The sequence below is a fragment of the Oxyura jamaicensis genome, chromosome 24, assembly GCF_011077185.1.
Source record: "Oxyura jamaicensis isolate SHBP4307 breed ruddy duck chromosome 24, BPBGC_Ojam_1.0, whole genome shotgun sequence".
Lineage (NCBI taxonomy): Eukaryota > Metazoa > Chordata > Aves > Anseriformes > Anatidae > Oxyura > Oxyura jamaicensis.
In genome coordinates this window covers 2,228,379-2,245,894 of record NC_048916.1, presented here as the reverse complement: position 1 = coordinate 2,245,894, position 17,516 = coordinate 2,228,379, and the positions used below count along the sequence as shown (strand labels likewise).

Genomic DNA, 17,516 nt, shown 5'->3' with positions numbered 1-17,516 from the left:
GGACGGGGAATTTAGATACATTACCCTTCCCCTGCATCCCACACCACGGAAAGTTTTCATCTCGTTTAAGCCATCACATAGCATCAGGGAAGCAGCAAGGCTTAGAAAGATGAACAAGCAGGATCTGTCACGTCTCCGCACCTCAGTTTCCCCACCTGTAAGAAATCTGAAGCATTGTTAAAAGAAGTGGGGCAGGGTTTGTAGAGCTCACTGTCATCTCCCGAGGTGACACACTACAGCAGCAAGGTGATATTAATAAGCAGATCTTACACGCAAAGTTTTACATACAAAATTGTACGACTTTGAAGACTGTCAAGTGCACAGCAAGCAGATTTTTTAATTACAGGCTGTTTTTCCTTTCATTGCAGCTCCATTATTAGCTTCAGTATTAGCTTCAGCCAACAGATCTCTGGAAGGCTGCGGGCATGGGGGGGGAGCAAGAAGGGGTCCGTGGCACACAGACGTGCAGCACAATTAGCAGCCCCACGTGTGGGCAGCATGGGTGCGGGTGGCCACTTGGACGAGCAATTGCTGCTCACAGGGCAAACCCCACTTCTTGCACAACCATCATTTTGCAGACTCACATTTGCAGATCTCGGAGCCGGGCTCTTTTGGCTCCAAAGATGGAGAAAAAAAAAAACAACAAAAAACATGCATCTGCTTCAAGAGAAACAAACACAGCGGCAACCGGAGTGCTTTTGAGAAATCCCACACACCGGCCAACATTTTTAATTGTTTCTTAACTTTGTATCTGCAGATCTGCAAAGCACTCTAATATAATCAGGTCTTCTGCACAGGGGATTAGCAGGCTTATATCCCGTGGATCCAATCAGGAAAGTCTATCAGCAAAACATACTTATGTTGATACAGCTATTATAATCTGCATAATTCTTCTGAGTTCACGTACTTAATGGATAGCAAACAGAGTCATTACTGCTGCAACTTACAGCCATAGGATCTCTATGAGCCATTCACTGCAGTGTTTTTTATTATTCATAGCTTTAGTTATTGATTTTCGGGAGAAGATACATGCTTTTAAGCACCATAAAAGCAAGAGAGGAAAACAAATAGCACTATTCCAAGATTAATACACTGTTCGTAATAAAAGTATGGCTGTCACATTGCACTGTATATCGCTGATGGAGCCTTGACAAATTCCATGCAAAATGGCTGAGTTGCTTAAGAAGCTTGTTAAATAATTTAAAGGCAAGTTGCACTGGAGGCAGGCGAGTTCTTCCCCAAATCCACTTTCCTAGATTTATGTGCTAGCAGTGTGTGAATCACGCCACGCGCAGGATGCAGCCGGGATGTTTCATCCCAGCAGGGCACAGCCAGGGGTGATGAGAGAGCACGGGCCACGCGTGGTTCACGTCCTGAAGGTCTCCGAGCCGTGGTCCAGCTGACACACACTGAGCCAGAGCCATCCCAGAGCAAACACCCACCTGGATCCAGGCGGGAGGAATTGCTCCCAGAGCCCCTCCAGCTGGACATTGCTGGCTGGTAAGCACAAAACCAGACTCCGAGCCAGCAGAACAGTAACAACGGCCTTGTTTGGTCACTTAAGGGCTCGCACAGGAGACAAAGGACTGCCCAAATCTCCGCATTTCTACAGCAGCTAAGGTCCCACCATGGCCTTTTTGTTCCAGACACCACACAGCCTGTCTCCACGTTAATAACTCTGGTTCCTAAGGAGGCAGAAAAACAGGCAGAAGAAAAACACCCCCGGGATGCAATGCACGGGACCAGTCTTCCACAACATCCAGGCAAGGAGGGATGCAGGTAGGGGATGTAATGAGCGCTCAACGACAGCTGGCAAAGCACCAACGCTCAGGGTAGGCACCTAAAGGGCGTTATAACCAGCCTGCCAGGGCTGTGCTGGGGACGCTTTCTAGCTCACGTCAGACAAAAATAATCCTGACAGCTCCACGCTCCCCTCTTCCAGGTCCACAGAAGATGGGTTCAGTGCCTAGGACTTCTATACTTCACCCCCGAGTTCACACTTAATGAGCAACTCCGTCTACTCGCGGTTATTTATGCAGCCCCGACTGCCGGAGCACTGCTGCGCTGCACGCTGAACAGCCTGGTCCTCCAACAAGCCCAGCAACAGCCCCGATATCACGATGGGGAATGATCAAGGATGGGATTTATGCGAGCTGCCTTCCACATCCATCCAAGCAAGCTGTTCCTGCCTTTTTTGGGGGGTAAAGAGAGTGGAAATAAGCCCCATGGTAAAGGCATCCGCTCTGACAGCGCCTCGCCGCGCGTTCACCTCCTTTGTGCCTGACGTGCAAGAAGAGGAACTGCACCGTGAGTTATTTCCCACACAGGAAATTCTGTCAAAACAGGGAATTGCACATATTTGTCCTCATCCTAGCCAGCAGCAGGGCTGTGCAGCCATCCTTCCTCCCCAACAGCAGAATCATGGCATCAGAGCCACCGCCAGAGACAAAGGAGCGACACGGCGAGTTTTATGGCCCTGCGAGGAGCTCCAGCAGACAGCATACCTGAGCCAGTTAATTTTTTCTGCATCATTTGCATCCGCCCCCATTAAAGCTTGCAGGCAGCTGTAACTTCCAGAAAGCATCTCCCAGAGCCGCCACAGGAGTACCGCCCTTCCCCAGAGTGGCCTTTTAAGCCAGGCACTATTTAACTAAGACAGGGGTCCCACTCCCCTCTTGGAGCAGGGGAATTTTTGATTGGAACAAACCTGAGTGCTCAAGAAAGGCGATGCCACCCCAGCTGGGGGATTTAGCACCAGGGATCGGCCAGGACAACACGGGGAGGCTCCCAGCCCTGAGGGCATCGAACCTCCTCGGATCAGACACTTTGCTCCCTGCCCTGCTAACACCACATGCTCTGTTCTGCATTTACCCATTAATAATTAGCTGTCTGATTCCTCAGTTTGTACAGTTTATATATTAATCTCTTTTAATTGGCCCAATTTCCCCCCCAGATGAACAACAGCTCCCCGCAGGTCCCTTTCTCCGCATGGTTACATGGCACGGAGGAGTTCCAGCCTGCGGACAGACCCACGGCAATAAAAAGCAGCTCACGGTGTGGAACGGGGCCGTTTGTCACTGCTGGGGGCCTGATTAAAGCACCACAGCATTAACTTCAGCTCCCCGCCATCCACCAGCTTCCATACCCTAACGTAAGGGCCAGCAGCTCGATGCCGAAGCCTGCAGAAGCTGCACGCTGCGAGCTCTTCAGATTTGGAGGCCTCAGCCACAGGCTGCAATCCTTCAGCAGCACAGAGACATCGGGAGAAATTTGGAGGAATGACAGGGTTTGTGCCCCAGCAGGTGCAATTCAGAGCAGAGCTGCTTTTGGTATCGCCCAAGCACTGCGATGCAACCCCCAGGCTCAGCCCCAGCTCTGCTGAGCACCCTATTTTAAGGAGAAACAGAGAAAAGCAACAAACGCTCCACGGACTTGGGGACGCACCTATGAAACCTCATGGCCAGCAGTCCTGCAGCCTGTCAGGGAGGACGTTCCCATGGGCAGGGCAAATACAGCTCCTGCTGCACAGGGGAAGCTGAGGCACTGCCTCATGAGCGTGCGGTGCTCCAGCATCTCTCATGCTGGGGCCCTCGGATGTTTAGCAGTGGAGCAGGAGAAATCGGGCTCTGCCAATTCATTGGGTTCAGAAATTGGGTTCAGCTGTGCTAACCCCCACCTGCCCAGAGAGCTCAAGCTCTCCCTTGCATGCCTGTACTTCCGAGCACGCCAAGGAGGTGGCAAGATTCAAAATCAGATCTGCTTCATCATTTACTCCCGCCCATCCAACATACCTCCCTGTTACAGCGTTTACACCATAACACGTGGAAGCAGAGATGGACATGCACCAGAAACAAAGAGCACAGCACGACCCCACACACGGCTCCAGCCGGGCTGAGCCCCCCCCGCAGCAAACCCCAAACCCAGCCCAGCACCTGCTGAGCTGCAGGCCAGGAGCGTTCCCTGCCCCTGGCTTTGTTTCTTTGTTTTGTTTTCCTTTTAATTTATTTTTTTTTGTTGTTGGTGGTGGTGTTTTTTGTTTGGTTGGTTTGGTTTTTTGTTGTTGTTGTTTTCCCTTTGCTGCTCACATCAAAAAAAAAAAAAAAAAAAAGAGCTGCAACTGTACTCTGTATAGGAAGCAAGAGCTACAGCGATGAGGGCATTTCAGTCAGGTTTATCAGCCCCAGACTGCCCCTCAGAGCTCGATCACACAACGCAAGCCCCCTTAGGGCAAACAAACACCCCACCGCCCCTCCTGGTGGCACCAAAATGGGGATTTGCCCCCCACCGCAGCCAGGGCACCTCTGAACACACCACACACACCCCATCCCACCCTGACTCCAGAAACATTTTTAATGTCCCCCTCGCCTTCCTGCAGAAGCCCCCCTGCAGCCACACCACCGTCCTCTCTCGGGACTGTCCCCAGGAGGTCCCCAGCCCGTCTCAGGGCACTGCCAGCCCCATCCCACCCCAATTAGCGCAGGCTGCTAACGGTGCCCAGCAGGGCAGGGCTGCCCATCCCAGCTCAGGCCTTTATTTTAGTAGCACCTCTCCTACGAAGAAAGGCTGAGAGAACTGGGGATGTTCAGCCTGAAGAAGAGTTTTGGGGGATGTTCAGCCTAGAGGAGGCTCTGGGGTGGCCTCGTCGTGGCTTTGCAGTACTTAAAGGGGGCTTATAAAAGAGACGGGAAGTGACTTTGTGCTCAGTCAGATAACAACAGGGACAAGGGGGAACGGTTTTAAACAGAGGGGGGATCTAGATTAGAGTTTAGGAAGAAATTCTTCATTCAGAGGACGGTGAGGCCCTGGCACAGGCTGCCCAGAGAAGCTGTGGCTGCCCCATCCCTGGAGGTGCTCGAGGCCAGGCTGGGCAGCCTGGGCTGGTGGCTGGTGGCTGGTGGGTGCTGTCCCCCCCTGTGGCAGGGGAATGAGCTGATTTTTGAGGTCTCTTCCATCCCGAACCATTCTTTGATACGATTCTGTGCCTTTCTGTGGTGCTTAACACAGTTTAGGTGCATTTAGGGTGCCCCCTGTCGCAGTGCCACAGCCCAGACGGGCCGTTCAGCACCAGACCCCCCCTCGTGCACCACCACTGGGCTGTTTTATGGACTAACCTCAAACTTTTTGGTCAAGCGCTGGCATCTTTCGGTCCGCAACGAGAACCGCGAGGGCATCAGAGCTTCGTGTCCCTTCGGGGGCGGGCGGGGACTTCGGGGCGCTGGGGGGGGGGGGGAACAACTCTGTGGGAGCCCGGTGGGTGCTGTGGGGGGCTGTGGGGGCCCGTGGGTGCTGTGGCGGGGGCACTGTGTGAGCCCTGTGGGGGCTCTGTGGGCCCTGTGGGCGCTATGGGGCGCTGTGGGGCCGCAGGCCGCCACCGGCAGCCGTGGAAGTGACGGAACAGGGGGCGGGCCGCCGGTGCTCGGCGGCGGCGGCCCGGCTGTTTCGGGCCGGTTGTGGGGCGGCCCCGGCCCCGGGTCCCGGCCCCGAACCGAGGAGCCGGTGTGTGGGAGCGGGGGGCCCGGTGCGTAGCGGGGGGCCGGGGGCCGGAGTGTGGGGCGGGGAGAGGGCAGAGGGTTGGAGCCCTGATCCTGGGGGTTGTGGCCCCATAAAGAGCCCGGGGGGTTGGAGCCCTGAGCCCTGGGTATCGCATCCCGGTGAGGATCCCGGGGGGTTGGAGCCCCGTTCCTTGGGCCCTGTGTCCCCATAAAGATCCCGGGGGTTGGAGCCCTGAGCCCTGCGGCTGTGTTCCCATAAAGAGCCCGGAGGGTTGGAGCCCAGCTTCCTGGGGGCTGTGTCCCCATGACGATCCTGGAGGGTTGGAGTCCTGATCCCTGGGGCTCTGTCCCCATAAGGATCCCGGGGTTTGGGGCCCTGATCCCTGGATCTATGTCCCCATAAAGAGCCCGGTGGGAGTAGAGACCTCTTCCCTGGGGGCTGTGTCCCCATAACTATCCCAGAGGGTTGGAGTTCCTCTCTGTGGGGGCTGTGTCCCCATAAGGATCCCAGTGGAGTCCTGCTCCTTGGGTGTTACGTTCCCATAAGGATCCCAGAGGCCTGGAGCCCCCCTCCCTGGGGCTGTGTCCCCAAAAGGATCCCGGTGGGTTGGAGCCCCCCTCCCTGGGGGCTTCATCCCGGCGTGTTGCAGCCCCACAGCACGGCAGGCACCTCGTAACCCGCTGTGGCCATCCCACCATGCCATCCCGCGGGGCGAGCGCGCGGCGGCCGGGCCGTCGGCAGCTGCTGGCGCTGGCGGCGGTGCTGGGCTGGCTGCTGGCGCTGCGCCTGCTGCTGGACCTGCAGGCGCTGGGGCTGCTCTGCGGGGCGCTGGCAGCTGTGGGCGGCTGGCTGGGACCCCGCGCCCTGAGCCGCCCGGGCTGGCGGCTGCGGCTGGAGCGCTTCGTCGGCACCCTGCGGCCATCGCCGCCCAGCCCACAAGCGGAGGAGCAGCTGGAGCGGGAGATCGCCGGCACCATCCGCAAGGTGGTGCGGGATTTTGTCTCTTCCTGGTACCGCACCGTCAGTGCCGAGCGCGCCTTCGAGGATGAGGTGGAGAAAGCCATGGCCGGGCTGGCTGCGGAGCTGAGGCGACGGATGGGGCGGGTGGATCGCAAGGCCCTGGCTCGACGCCTTCTTCTCCTCTGCAGCCACCACCTGCAGAGTTACCTGCAGGCCTGCCAGGCCCTACGGGACGCCCCGGAGGGTTGCCGGATGCTGTGGCAGGAGTACAGCCAGATAGCGGGCACGCATCCAGCCCTCCGCAGCCCTTTGGCGGAGGTGGGCTACGCCCGGGCCGCTGTGGAGGTGTTGCTGCAGGCGCTGGTGCCCCAGCCCCACCTGGAGACGCGGACGGGACGCTTCGTGGTGGTGGAGCTGGTGGCCTGCAACGTGCTGCTGCCCGCTGTCAGGAAGATGGCCGATCCCGACTGGATCAACCTGCTGCTCGTCGCGGCTTTCTCCAAGAAGCCCCGGGAAGAGGAGGTGCCTCCTGCGCCCCCAGTGCCTGACTGCTTGTCCTTTGCTGTGCAGCCTGATTCTGCTCCTGCAGGGCTGCCCCCTTCCCCGAGGGCTGTGGAGGTGCCTGGGGCTGTTGGCGAGGAGGGAGAGGACGCAGCAGGCAGGCTGAGCTGCACGGAGGTGCCTTTCCTCCGCCCACAAGCCCTGGGCTCCCTGTTTCCTTGTGAGGGTTTGGAGCTGGAGTCCCCTGCGCCTGATCCTGGCCAGGACGTGGACCTGCTGGCACCATCGCCTGCCAAGGAGTGTCTTGATGACACCCTCCCTGACACCCCCGCTGTGCTCGAAGGACCAGACGCTTCAGAGGATGGTGTGGGGGGCCTGGAGGAAAGCAATGCCACCTGCACAGATGCTGGCCTGCTTCCCCCTTCTGCTTTTGTTCTGAGCTCCTGCCCTGACATCCAAATTGATCCAGCAGTGGAGAAGGAGGAGGAGAGCCCACCCGTCCCCAAGAAGCCCTCCTCGCAGAGGCCCTGCAGCTTGGGGAAAGAACTGGGGGCATCAGAAGCCCCACCACAAAGCCCCCCAGACCCCGGGCAGACTCTTCCCCTACTCTCATCCTCCCCGACGGCTCCCATCAGCACCTTCAGCTTTGAGCCCCTCAACAGCCCCGACGGGCCGGTCGTCATCCAGAACCTGCGGATAACTGGGACCATCACTGCCCGGGAGCACAGCGGGACTGGCTTCCACCCCTACACCCTGTACACGGTCAAGGTAAATGCTCCCTGGGCACCCACCCCTTTTTCAAGATCCCTGCCCCAGCTGGGCAGCATGGACTGGGGTTTGGAGGTGCCGGCTTCTGCTCTCTGTAGCTTAAAGATTTTTGACTGGCAGCAGAGAAAGATCAGGCATGGTAACAGTGGCTGTCTGGATGCAGGACAGGGGATACAACCCTTGGCCAGTCATTGTGTGGGACTGTTGGAGTCTTATATCCCAATTTACCCAGTCCCTTCATCATGAGGGATTTGTGTGCTGTGCAGGGATGGGTCAATGTGAGAAATTATTGGATGGGAGCTCCGTGGGGCCTGGGGGTTGTGGGGCCAGCAAGGAATACAGTACATCAGGATTGTTTTGGGGTCTGTAAGGATTAATGACTGTTGCTTTCCTCCTCAGTACGAGACAGCCCTGGAGGGTGACAGCACGGGCAGCCTTCAGCAAATGGCCTACCACACTGTGAACCGCCGTTACCGGGAGTTCCTCAACCTCCAGACCAGACTGGAAGAGAAACCAGAGCTCCGCAAGTTCCTGAAAAGTCAGTGCCTGCTTCAGCTTTCTGTGAAAGTCCTTTTTTCTCTCACCCCAGTCTGTGTCCCCTCTCTGCTTTGGGGTTATCCAGCACTGTTAGGGCATGCCTGGGCTGTTCATGATGCTCGCGTACTCCATTGCTTGGGCAGAGCTGATTGGAGGATTTTTTTTTTCCACTGGCAAATTCCAGTTACAAAAAATGTCCTTGTTCCCGTTTAAATCACAGTGCTTGCTTTTGCAGTTTTGTCAGTGAGCAGCAACATCAAAACATGGGTATCTGCAAGTATCTTGTTTGTATACAAGCAAGCGTTGGACATGAGCTTTATTGAAGAAGCAAGCAAAAAAAAGTTTTTTCTATAATTACTTCTGTTTAAAAACAAAAAGTCATTGAATTTAACATGTTCCTACTTAATCCTTTGATATTGGTGGATCTGGGGTTTGGGTGAGAAAACTGCTTTGTTGAGAATTTTGGGGCTTTTTGAGTGATCTCGAGTCTTTGCACTGAACCGATGTCCTTTATTCTTTACCATTAAAGGCACGGATGGTACAACATCCAGCAGAACGCAGGTTCTCTATGGATTTAAGGCCTGATTCAGTCAGCCTGGTCTGGGAGGCATATTATCTTGGGCTGGGGCAGGGCAGCGTGTAGTGGTGGTCTTAAGTAGGAGAGCATTAAGATTTTGATACAGCTGTTAGTTTTCTGACACTTGCTAATGCGTTTGTTTTATTCAAAGATATCAAAGGCCCAAAGAAACTGTTCCCTGATCTTCCATTTGGAAATATGGACAGCGATAAAGTAGAAGCCAGAAAAAGTCTGCTAGAATCTTTCTTGAAGGTGAGCTACTTGCCCAGTGCCTGCTTGGTGTCCACTGCCTCCCGTGGCTGCTGTGATTCTCACCATTCCCCTTCCTTTGGTGCAGAGATCAGGTCACTGCTGGTCTGTTAGACCAGAGGGCTGGGCTTTTGTGCTGGTTGCTGGTGTCTTTTAAGTATGTTTTTTGTTTGTTTTGTTTTCACAAGTAGCCACTAGACTCATTTTTTTATTTTTACTATTACTGGGGAAAGTGCAGGCAGAGAATATCTACTTTTTTTCCCTGCCCTGCTATCTTGAGTAGTGTCCCAGAGGGATAACTGCCCTGTGACGGCCAGCCAGAGATGGCAATTGGACTTTCCTTTACGTGTAGAAGGGCCTTGAGCTGGCAGCTGTAGCTCTCTGTGAGCTGGAAAGCAGTGGATTAGGACAGCTCTGTTCTGACAGACAATGGAGCACATCTGGTGTTTTCCCAGCCTGCTCATGTAAAGTGCTAGTGGAAGTTGACTCAAAGAAGACCTAAAGCTGTTGTCTTGCCTTGCAGCAACTGTGTGCAGTCCCTGAGATTGCCAACAGTGAGGAGGTGCAGGAGTTCCTTGCCCTGAACACCGATGCCAGAATCGCGTTCGTCAAGAAGCCCTTTGTTGTCTCCAGGATAGACAAGGTAGACAAGTGGGAAACTGCTTACGTGAACTTTTTTTGATTGCACTCAGACTCTCCTTTTGCATTTGCCTCTTGAGCTTCATCATCTATATCCATTGCAGCTGCAGTAGTAGCCAAAAAAAAACCCAAACACACTCTGTGTAACTGCGTTGAGCTTGCCCAGAAAGCCATTAAGCTAGGCAGGGTCAAAGCCTGTCTGAAAGTTTGGGCTGGTTTTTTTTTTTTTTTTTTTTTTTTCTTTATGGAAAATAGGGATACAGAAAATCTTAGAACTCCAGATTCTCATTCCAGAAAACCCTACCAATGATTTATGTCTCTCCTGGCTCTTGCAGATTGTTGTCAATGCCATTGTGGATACCTTGAAGACAGCGTTCCCCAGGTCAGAGCCCCAGAGCCCCACAGAGGATCTTAGCGAGTCTGAGGTGGATGGGAAATCTCAGACAGATGGGAAGAAGGCTAACAAGTAAGTGCTCCTTCAGCTTCCCCTGTGCTTCATGTAGAACGTGGAGTTCATCAATATGATGGCTCCAACATGCTGTACTGACTTGATGCTTCATGTGTTTTGGATAATCCATGGCTGTCATGCTTTAGTTGAGTTGCTTTCTCTTTCATATTCTGAGCAAGGATGTTTGAGTTCCTGTTTGGGTAAAAAACTCTCCAGGAACGCTGAGGGTTCCCACGGCAATTGCTGCTTGAGGTTTCTCTGTGGTTTCTTCCTGAGGGAACCATGAGGTGGTAGCATTTGCTACCTGGGAAAGATGTTGATGCTCCTGAAGAATTGCTTTCTACCCATAAGCATTTACATGACCTACGCATGCGGTGAGTCACCGCAAAATGCAGCTACAGCTTGTGAGACATTGGGTTGCTGCTGGTGAGAACAATTACTCCATGCACAGCACTTCAGGGCAGACTTCAAACTGTGATGAAGAAAACATGCAGTGTTCCAGCTAGTTTTACCTGTATTGTCTACCCGAAGGCTTACTCCTACCTTTCCCATGTGCTTCACGCAGTGACACATCACTTTTCCCAGCAGAAGTTTGAATATTTATTTAGGAGTCACATTAAAGGTCATTGCACCTCTCCTGCTTACCAAGTGGTTGTTTGGTGCTGCTTGCAGTGATGAGCCCTGCTGGACTTGTCACTGATTGTTCCTTTACAGAAGAAGGGAAGGTTTCTGCATGAGTATGGCTTTTTCCAGGAAAGAGTTGTTTTGCTAGGGAAAGCTGCTTTGGACAAAAAGTTTAAAAAAAGAAAAAAACCAGTTCAACTTTTGAAACCTCTTGGCTGAATAGGACATTCTTTCAAGATAAAGACTTTTTTTACAATTTGTCCCAAGTCCAAAATGCCCTTTCACATCCTCCTTTTTGTATATGTGTTTACAATTGGGTTTCACAATCCTGCTGAGTGTGTCTCAGAGTTTTCTGGAAACTTTCCTGGATATGCTGATGTGCTCGCACCTATCTGCATGTAGGCTTCTATCTCAAAGAGCTGTGGAAGAAGGTGTGTATGGTAGATACCAGGAAGGCTTGGTTATGCCAATATTTAAGAATGTTGTAGTTGAGCAGAAGCACTCTAAAGCTTTCATTGCATGGTTGGTTCTACAGCTAGGTCTCAGTTATCCTGGGGGCGGATGCTTTTCTGAACCACTTTAGGTCTAATCAGACTTCTTAGCTTGCGCTTGACACAGGACAAACATAGCTGGTTCAGGGTTTTGGCTGAGACCGGGAACTCATCACTCCTGGAGAAAATCCTGACCGTGATGTGTTTTTCCTCTTCAGGTCCAGGCTGAGGTTTTCATCCAGTAAAATCACTCCAGTGCTGAGTGTGAGTGAAGCACATGACAGGATCGTGTACTCCGTGAGGGAGGGCAGCGCTGTAAGTTCAGATCCCTCTTGTGATCCTTCCGTGATCCTGATCATTGCCATGTTTGGATGCTGGCCTGGAATTATCCACGGGCACAAAGCTGTGGTTGCTGCAGCCTTGTTCCCACATGCCAGGCCTTTGCAGAAGGGCAGTGAGCACCTCTTGTGCCATTGGATAGAGCAAGTTGCAAATCAGGCGGTGGTGGGGCTGTCTGAGCAGTGCAGACTGTGGTGCTAACACACCGGTGCTTTTATAGGTCTCTGGCACCATATCGCTGGCTGCTATGGAGTCCTTCATCCAGAAGCAGGAGAAGCTGCTGGAGACTGTCCCCAGCAAAGCTCCTGAGGGTGAGGGAAGCAGAGAAGCTAATGAATGCCCCACACAGGAGGATGCAGACAGGCTGGGCCTATCCAAACAGGGAGTACATCCAGACACAGACACAGGTGAGCTCAGCCCCTCTGACTGCTCTCTCCCCTGGTATTGCAGCAGCTGCCTGCCGAGAGCCTGCACGCTCCACTCACAGGGTCTCGAGCACAAGGACCTGGTCCCTTGCCTGTTGCACCTTGATTAAAGAGAAGGCAGGCCGAGTATTTTCCATCCCTGTTGGGAGATTGCTCTGATCCTTTTGCTATTGGAAGTAAATTGGATCTTGACTTGGTTCTGACACTGTAGATCTTCACCTTGGTGTACTCGCTGCAGTTCCTCCAGAGATATTTCTTAAGGGCATGCTACCCAAACTGCTAATGTTGTAAAATCAAGCTCTGTTAAACTTCCAAATAACAGTTTCTTGGTAATCTAAAGTTAGCCTTGGTATGTTCATACACTATAAAAGGACATCTGAGGTTGTTAAGTTTGAATGAATTTGGTGGGAGTAGTAAATGTGTAACCTCAGTTCAAGGAACGATGTTCTCTTTCTAGTTATAGATCTCTCCTCTGAAGCACAGAGGTCCTATGTCCTCTCAGAGCGGTTACAAGATTATCCTGAGCATGAGCAAAAATATGTTCTCTAATCTTCTTCTTGGAATAGCTAAGCTGTATCAGCTGGAACTTTCCAAAAACTTCACTCCAGTGGTTCAGGTTTGGCAAGCTCTGACTGAAAGCACATGCTTGTGACAAGATGGGTCTGGTATTCTGAAACCCAGCCTGTGCTACCAGCCTTGCCTATAATCTTTGAACCACATGTCTGCAGTTGTTTTGGGGCTGCTGGGGAGCAGGACTGGAATCGGAGGTCAGTGCTCCGTGCAGAGGACAAGAGATAGAGGCAGGCCAAGTTAGCTGAACTCTTAAGGAAATCCTGATGTCAAATCCCTGCAGATCTGTGATGCCTCAGAGCTGAGACAGGGCAGGATGAGGGGAATGGATGTGGGGAGGGACTTGCTAAAGGCACCCAGCATCGCTGTCTGCTCACTGGGTGACCTCGGAGGGGTTGGCCAGCAGCTCTCTGGAGAAGGAGGCTTGGATATAATGGGAATAAACAGAGCTTCATTCTGACTCTTCCTGTGGGCCTGCAGTGATGCTAAACAGCCTGCTCTGCTTTTAGCTCAGGGAAGTCAAGGCTCAAAGGGCAAAGCAAGGACTGACTTGTGCGTGGCGCAGAGCAAGAGGCGCTGAGCGCACTCGGATGCCGTCTCCTCCAAATGAACGGCCTGGAGTTACTAGTCCAGCTGGTGAGCAGCAGGGAGGGAAGGAGGGTTCAGAATCCCTCTCCCCGTTATCTCCAGCAGGCCTGCTGGCTCTCCACAGGGGAAGAGTGGCTGCAAAATGAGGTGCTGGGGACCAGCAGAGTAGGAGCTACTGCCGCACAGTAACTCACCCTGCCGACAGAGCAGATGCAGCAGCCACAGGTTGGGGTGCTGGCCTAGGAGCCATTATCTCAGTCAGGTTTGTGGTACGTTAATGGGTTTGTTCTGCACCCCAGCTACAATGCTTTGGGGCCAAGCAGCACACAAGTCACTCTAACAAGTTGAATGTGTGCTGTAGGCTTTGACATCCATCTGGGAATAAGAAAGGTTTTGCTGTCCCCCGTTAGCGTCACGCAGGGTTGTCAGCACTGATGCATCTGGTTTGCCCAGCTGTTACATCTTCCTGCTGAGACCTGGACCTGCCACACGATGGCAGCCCACAGACACCGACCGGAGCCTGGTGCCTGGAAAACTGCGCGTTGAAAGAGGGGAGACTGTCGAGGGAGACTTGGGAAAGGTATTCCTCAGCGATGTGCAGTCAGTACTTTCATCTCACCTGCTTTGGGCACGCTGCCATCCCTGTGCATGGCCTGGGATTTGATAATCCCTCTGCAGAACTGAGTAGGAACTGAGCAAAGCTGCACTTGGAGCAGACAAGTTCTGGTGTGCCCCTTCGAAGAAGAGGATGGTGCTGCTTGAATGGAAGAGGAAATGAGTGCTCAGGGCAGGATGCTGAGAGGGCGGGGGCCCCAGGCTGGCTATGCTGTAGCACGTGGCACGAGGTGTTAGGCTGGGAAGCAGAGCATCATTCAGGCTGTTGGCTAAAAGAGTGGGTTTCAGGTGATGCTTTCTACCATATTTGCTTAGGTTCTGAGCTGGCTGCTGCATCTGAGCCTCCCCTTCCTCCTTGCAGACTCAGAAACGGCTTTGGCTGACCTGGCCCTGGACTTGCTGCGCCTGCTCCTGATGGATCACTGGAGCTGGCTCTGCACAGAGGACATCCAGAAGGTCTTCCACCTGCTCTTCGGGACCCTCATTCAAAGGTAAGGCCTCAGCGACCAACCTCACAGCTCGGTGGCGGCACTGCCTCTCGAGTTAGACTAAACCAGAGTTTTTTTCTGAACACAGATAAATACTTTCTGTTGTATTGAACATCTAGGCTTTGTAGAGGAGGTGTAACATGTATGTGCAGTGAGCATCATGGAGGTTTGCAATGTAAGCTGCTTTCCCTGTGAGTAGCAATGTGACTCCAGTGGACAGCCTGCTGCCTCTTAACACAAGGGAAAGGAAGGATCCAGCCTTGTGAGTGAAAGGCTTCTTACCTCACTGAAGGAGCAAGTGTACCCATCTCCTCAGCCCTCCAGGGAGGAACTGGCTTCTGCTGGTCTACCGCAGCCTGGGGCCTCAGCTTTTTCTTTCTGCAAAAGGAGAACAAACAGGCACGGGAAACAGGGAATTGTCAAGTAACAGCTTGGACTGCAATCTCCCAGGGCCTTTGCTCTCCCCGATGTGTCCCTCTCCAGTCTGCAGTGGGCCAATAATGCTTGTGCCTTGGGCATTGACCCACAGATGTATTAGGGAAAGATTTCCTTTCCAGCTGGTATGCACTTGCCAAGCTTTTCTGCGGCCAGTGCCTCTGTGTGGTAAGGCATTGGGCCAAGACACACAAACAGAGAGCATTTCTGTTTTCTTTTGTAAGTCGGTGACTATCGCTAGCTGAGGATGTGGTCCTTTAGAGTAAAAGATAAGCCTTCCCAGGAGAACTTTGGCTAGGGGGAGCCTCAGAGCAGAGTTTTTCCCACTCCTGCACCCTATCTTCTACAGGAGATGTTGAAAGCCGGTGTCAGAATGTGCAGGGTAGCACGTTGTAACCTGGGTAGTAACTTGAGCTGCCCTGAGCAGAGGTTGCCAAAGCACTTTGAGGTCAGGAGCTGCTGGCTGTCACTCCCAAGTCAGTTTCCTTGCGTGGGAGGAGGTGGGTGTCATTCCCACTTCTCCAAAATGGGCTCTGGTGCTTTGGGGAGTGGGCTGGAACCCAATCCTCGTGTGTAAGCACGGAGGTATGAGAGCTTGAGCGTGCACGTCATCACCTCCTAATAAGCCGTGTCCCCGTCACCCAGGGGGCCTGCAGCACGGACACGTGGCGTTGGTATTTTCCACTAGAGAAGCTGTCATACACAAAGCACATGCCTGGCCCTGGAAGGTGGAGGAGCTCTGCGTGTTGTGCTAGCAGAGAAACATGAGGATGAATGTGTTTGTAGCAGTTCTTCTTCAACAGCTCTTTGGGAACCTGAACGTGCTGCATGCAAGCAAACCCTTGGCTGGAAGGGAGGCGGGAAGTCCTGTGAGTCCTTGGTGCCACGATCAGGACCTCCTGCAGGGTGTAGAAAGAACCTTCTGAGCTAACTACGTGTCCCTGGGCCTGTTTGTGACTGCGCTGATAGCCGTGTGTTGACACTGGCTCTGGGCTTGTTCTGGAGCAGTTGGGAGTCAGCGTGTCTGGTGTGAAGGGGCTGGGGAAGGAGCTGGCAGGGAGAGCTGACCTGCTGCCAGGACAGCGTTACTCAGGGGCTGCTGCAGGGAATGCTTCCCACTCCTCTTTCTGCTGCTGCAGTTGTCACCCTGACACTGAAGGCTGTATTTGGGAATGTGCTTTGGTCTCCTGAATGGAAGGAGTGTCAGGGTAGAAGTTATCCTGAAGCAAGGTGAGAGGGTTTCAGTGATCCTGGAAGCCCACGCGGGGAGCAGGACGCTGCAGTGGACATGGAGCTGCTGAGAGCTGGGAGCAGCAGAAGCTGTTACAGAAGCTGTGATCTGGGATGAGAGCAGAGCTCAGTGCCCAAGGCAGATGTTTGAGATGAGGAACGTAGGAGGAGACATGGGAACAGGAGGCTCCCTGCCAGCTTGCCAGGGCACCTTGGCCCTTCTTGTGATACCTGAGCAGGAGGGTGGCCGAGATGGGTGTTCGTGGCTGACCCAGGTGGCCACTGCTGCCCTGAGCAGATCAAGAGCTCTCTGGCTCAGACCTACTGCCAACTGCCTGTCCGAGGGCACAAGGTGGCATTTCTGTTCCATTTAAGCATCGGCAACTTAATCGCTGCTAGGCAGGACCCAGCACAGCCTTAGTTCAGGTTCTCAGGCAGGCGCTGTGTCGGGGTACCCTGTGCAGGTGGAGAGATACCAAAGCTGTTTGGGAGCGTGTGCTCTTCGAGGCATCATTGCTCCTGCCTCTGAGAAGAGGTGGACAAACACGAGGTAGCAGGTGTCACACAGCCTGTCTCTAGCCGTGGCTGGTTACAAAGTACAAGTGGAGTCATCCCTCCCTGATACAAAATCCTCCTCCCTTCCCATCAGTGGCTGGGTTACGTGGTGGGTGATGGAAAACCGACCTAGCAGTGTTTAGGGTGTCAGGAAGGGGGCTGCTGCTGGAGGCTTCTCTGCTTGGTTGTTGGGAAACGTGCTGCTCCTGCAGCCTCCTCCCTGGGCATTGCTACTGCTGGGCACTGCGTGTGCCTCATGTGAGAGCAGAAAAATCAAAGAAACACCAACAGAGAGGTCAAACCTCTCCAGAGAGCCAGTCCCCTTTCCTTTGAGAGTTTCATCCCTTAAGGTACGTGGTGCCCACAGGACCCCTGTGCTGACACGAAGTGCCCAGCGTTACCTTGCTGGTGAGCCAGAGCTCCCTATCCCACTCCGTTTGCAGGGAGCATCCCTCTACACTCCTCTTTCTCCTCTCTGTAGCTGAAGTAGCCGGAGCCAAGCACTATCCGTCTCCCCTGACTGTCAGCAAGGACGGCAGTATGACCGAAAAAGGTATTGTTAAGTAAAAGGGAGGCCGCGTGTGCAAGCCCACATCTGAGCAGAGCTCGTCCCATTATGTAACAGGGAGTGATCCTTTTTTGGAGCAGAAAGGAGAGGTGGGTGGAGAGGAGGCTTGCTGGGAGCCCAGGCAACCCTGGGGCCAAGGAGCGCTTCCAGCAGGCTCTCCGTGTGCCTCTCCCTGCCTGTAACCAAACCCCGCTCCGTGCCCCTCCTCTGGCCGGCTGCTGCTTCCCTCCCCCGGGCTGGGAATGGCGATGTTGCTCTCACCGGGAGGCTGCAACGGGAACCTGATGGCAGAGGGGGGTAGAAGGGGCTATTCTGGGCCCCAAGGGTGTTCGGGGAAAGAGCTAAAAGGCATTTGGAGAATCCGTGTGCTTTTTGGAGCCCGTGACTCAAAGCAGTGTTAAAAATACACAGCAAGC

The 17,516-nt window shown here is 53.6% G+C and overlaps 1 protein-coding gene across 4 annotated transcripts in view; it reads left to right on the top strand.

Moving 5' to 3' along the window:
• Positions 1-2,461: 2,461 nt before the first annotated feature.
• Positions 2,462-17,516, top strand: part of SNX19 (sorting nexin 19) — a 28,838-nt gene continuing 13,783 nt past the window's right edge. Inside the window, exons 1-9 of one of the 4 annotated variants that reach the window (XM_035346050.1) lie at positions 2,462-2,465; positions 7,112-7,722; positions 8,122-8,260; positions 8,988-9,088; positions 9,609-9,728; positions 10,060-10,190; positions 11,506-11,602; positions 11,847-12,033; positions 14,186-14,315. In XM_035346050.1, the coding sequence (XP_035201941.1) occupies positions 8,167-8,260; positions 8,988-9,088; positions 9,609-9,728; positions 10,060-10,190; positions 11,506-11,602; positions 11,847-12,033; positions 14,186-14,315 (860 nt within the window). In that variant the 5' untranslated portion in view covers positions 2,462-2,465; positions 7,112-7,722; positions 8,122-8,166. Of the gene's footprint in view, positions 2,466-5,391; positions 7,723-8,121; positions 8,261-8,987; positions 9,089-9,608; positions 9,729-10,059; positions 10,191-11,505; positions 11,603-11,846; positions 12,034-14,185; positions 14,316-17,013; positions 17,035-17,516 lie in introns of those variants that run through there. The other 3 variants (XM_035346049.1, XR_004755987.1, XM_035346048.1) reach the window with 3 other exon arrangements.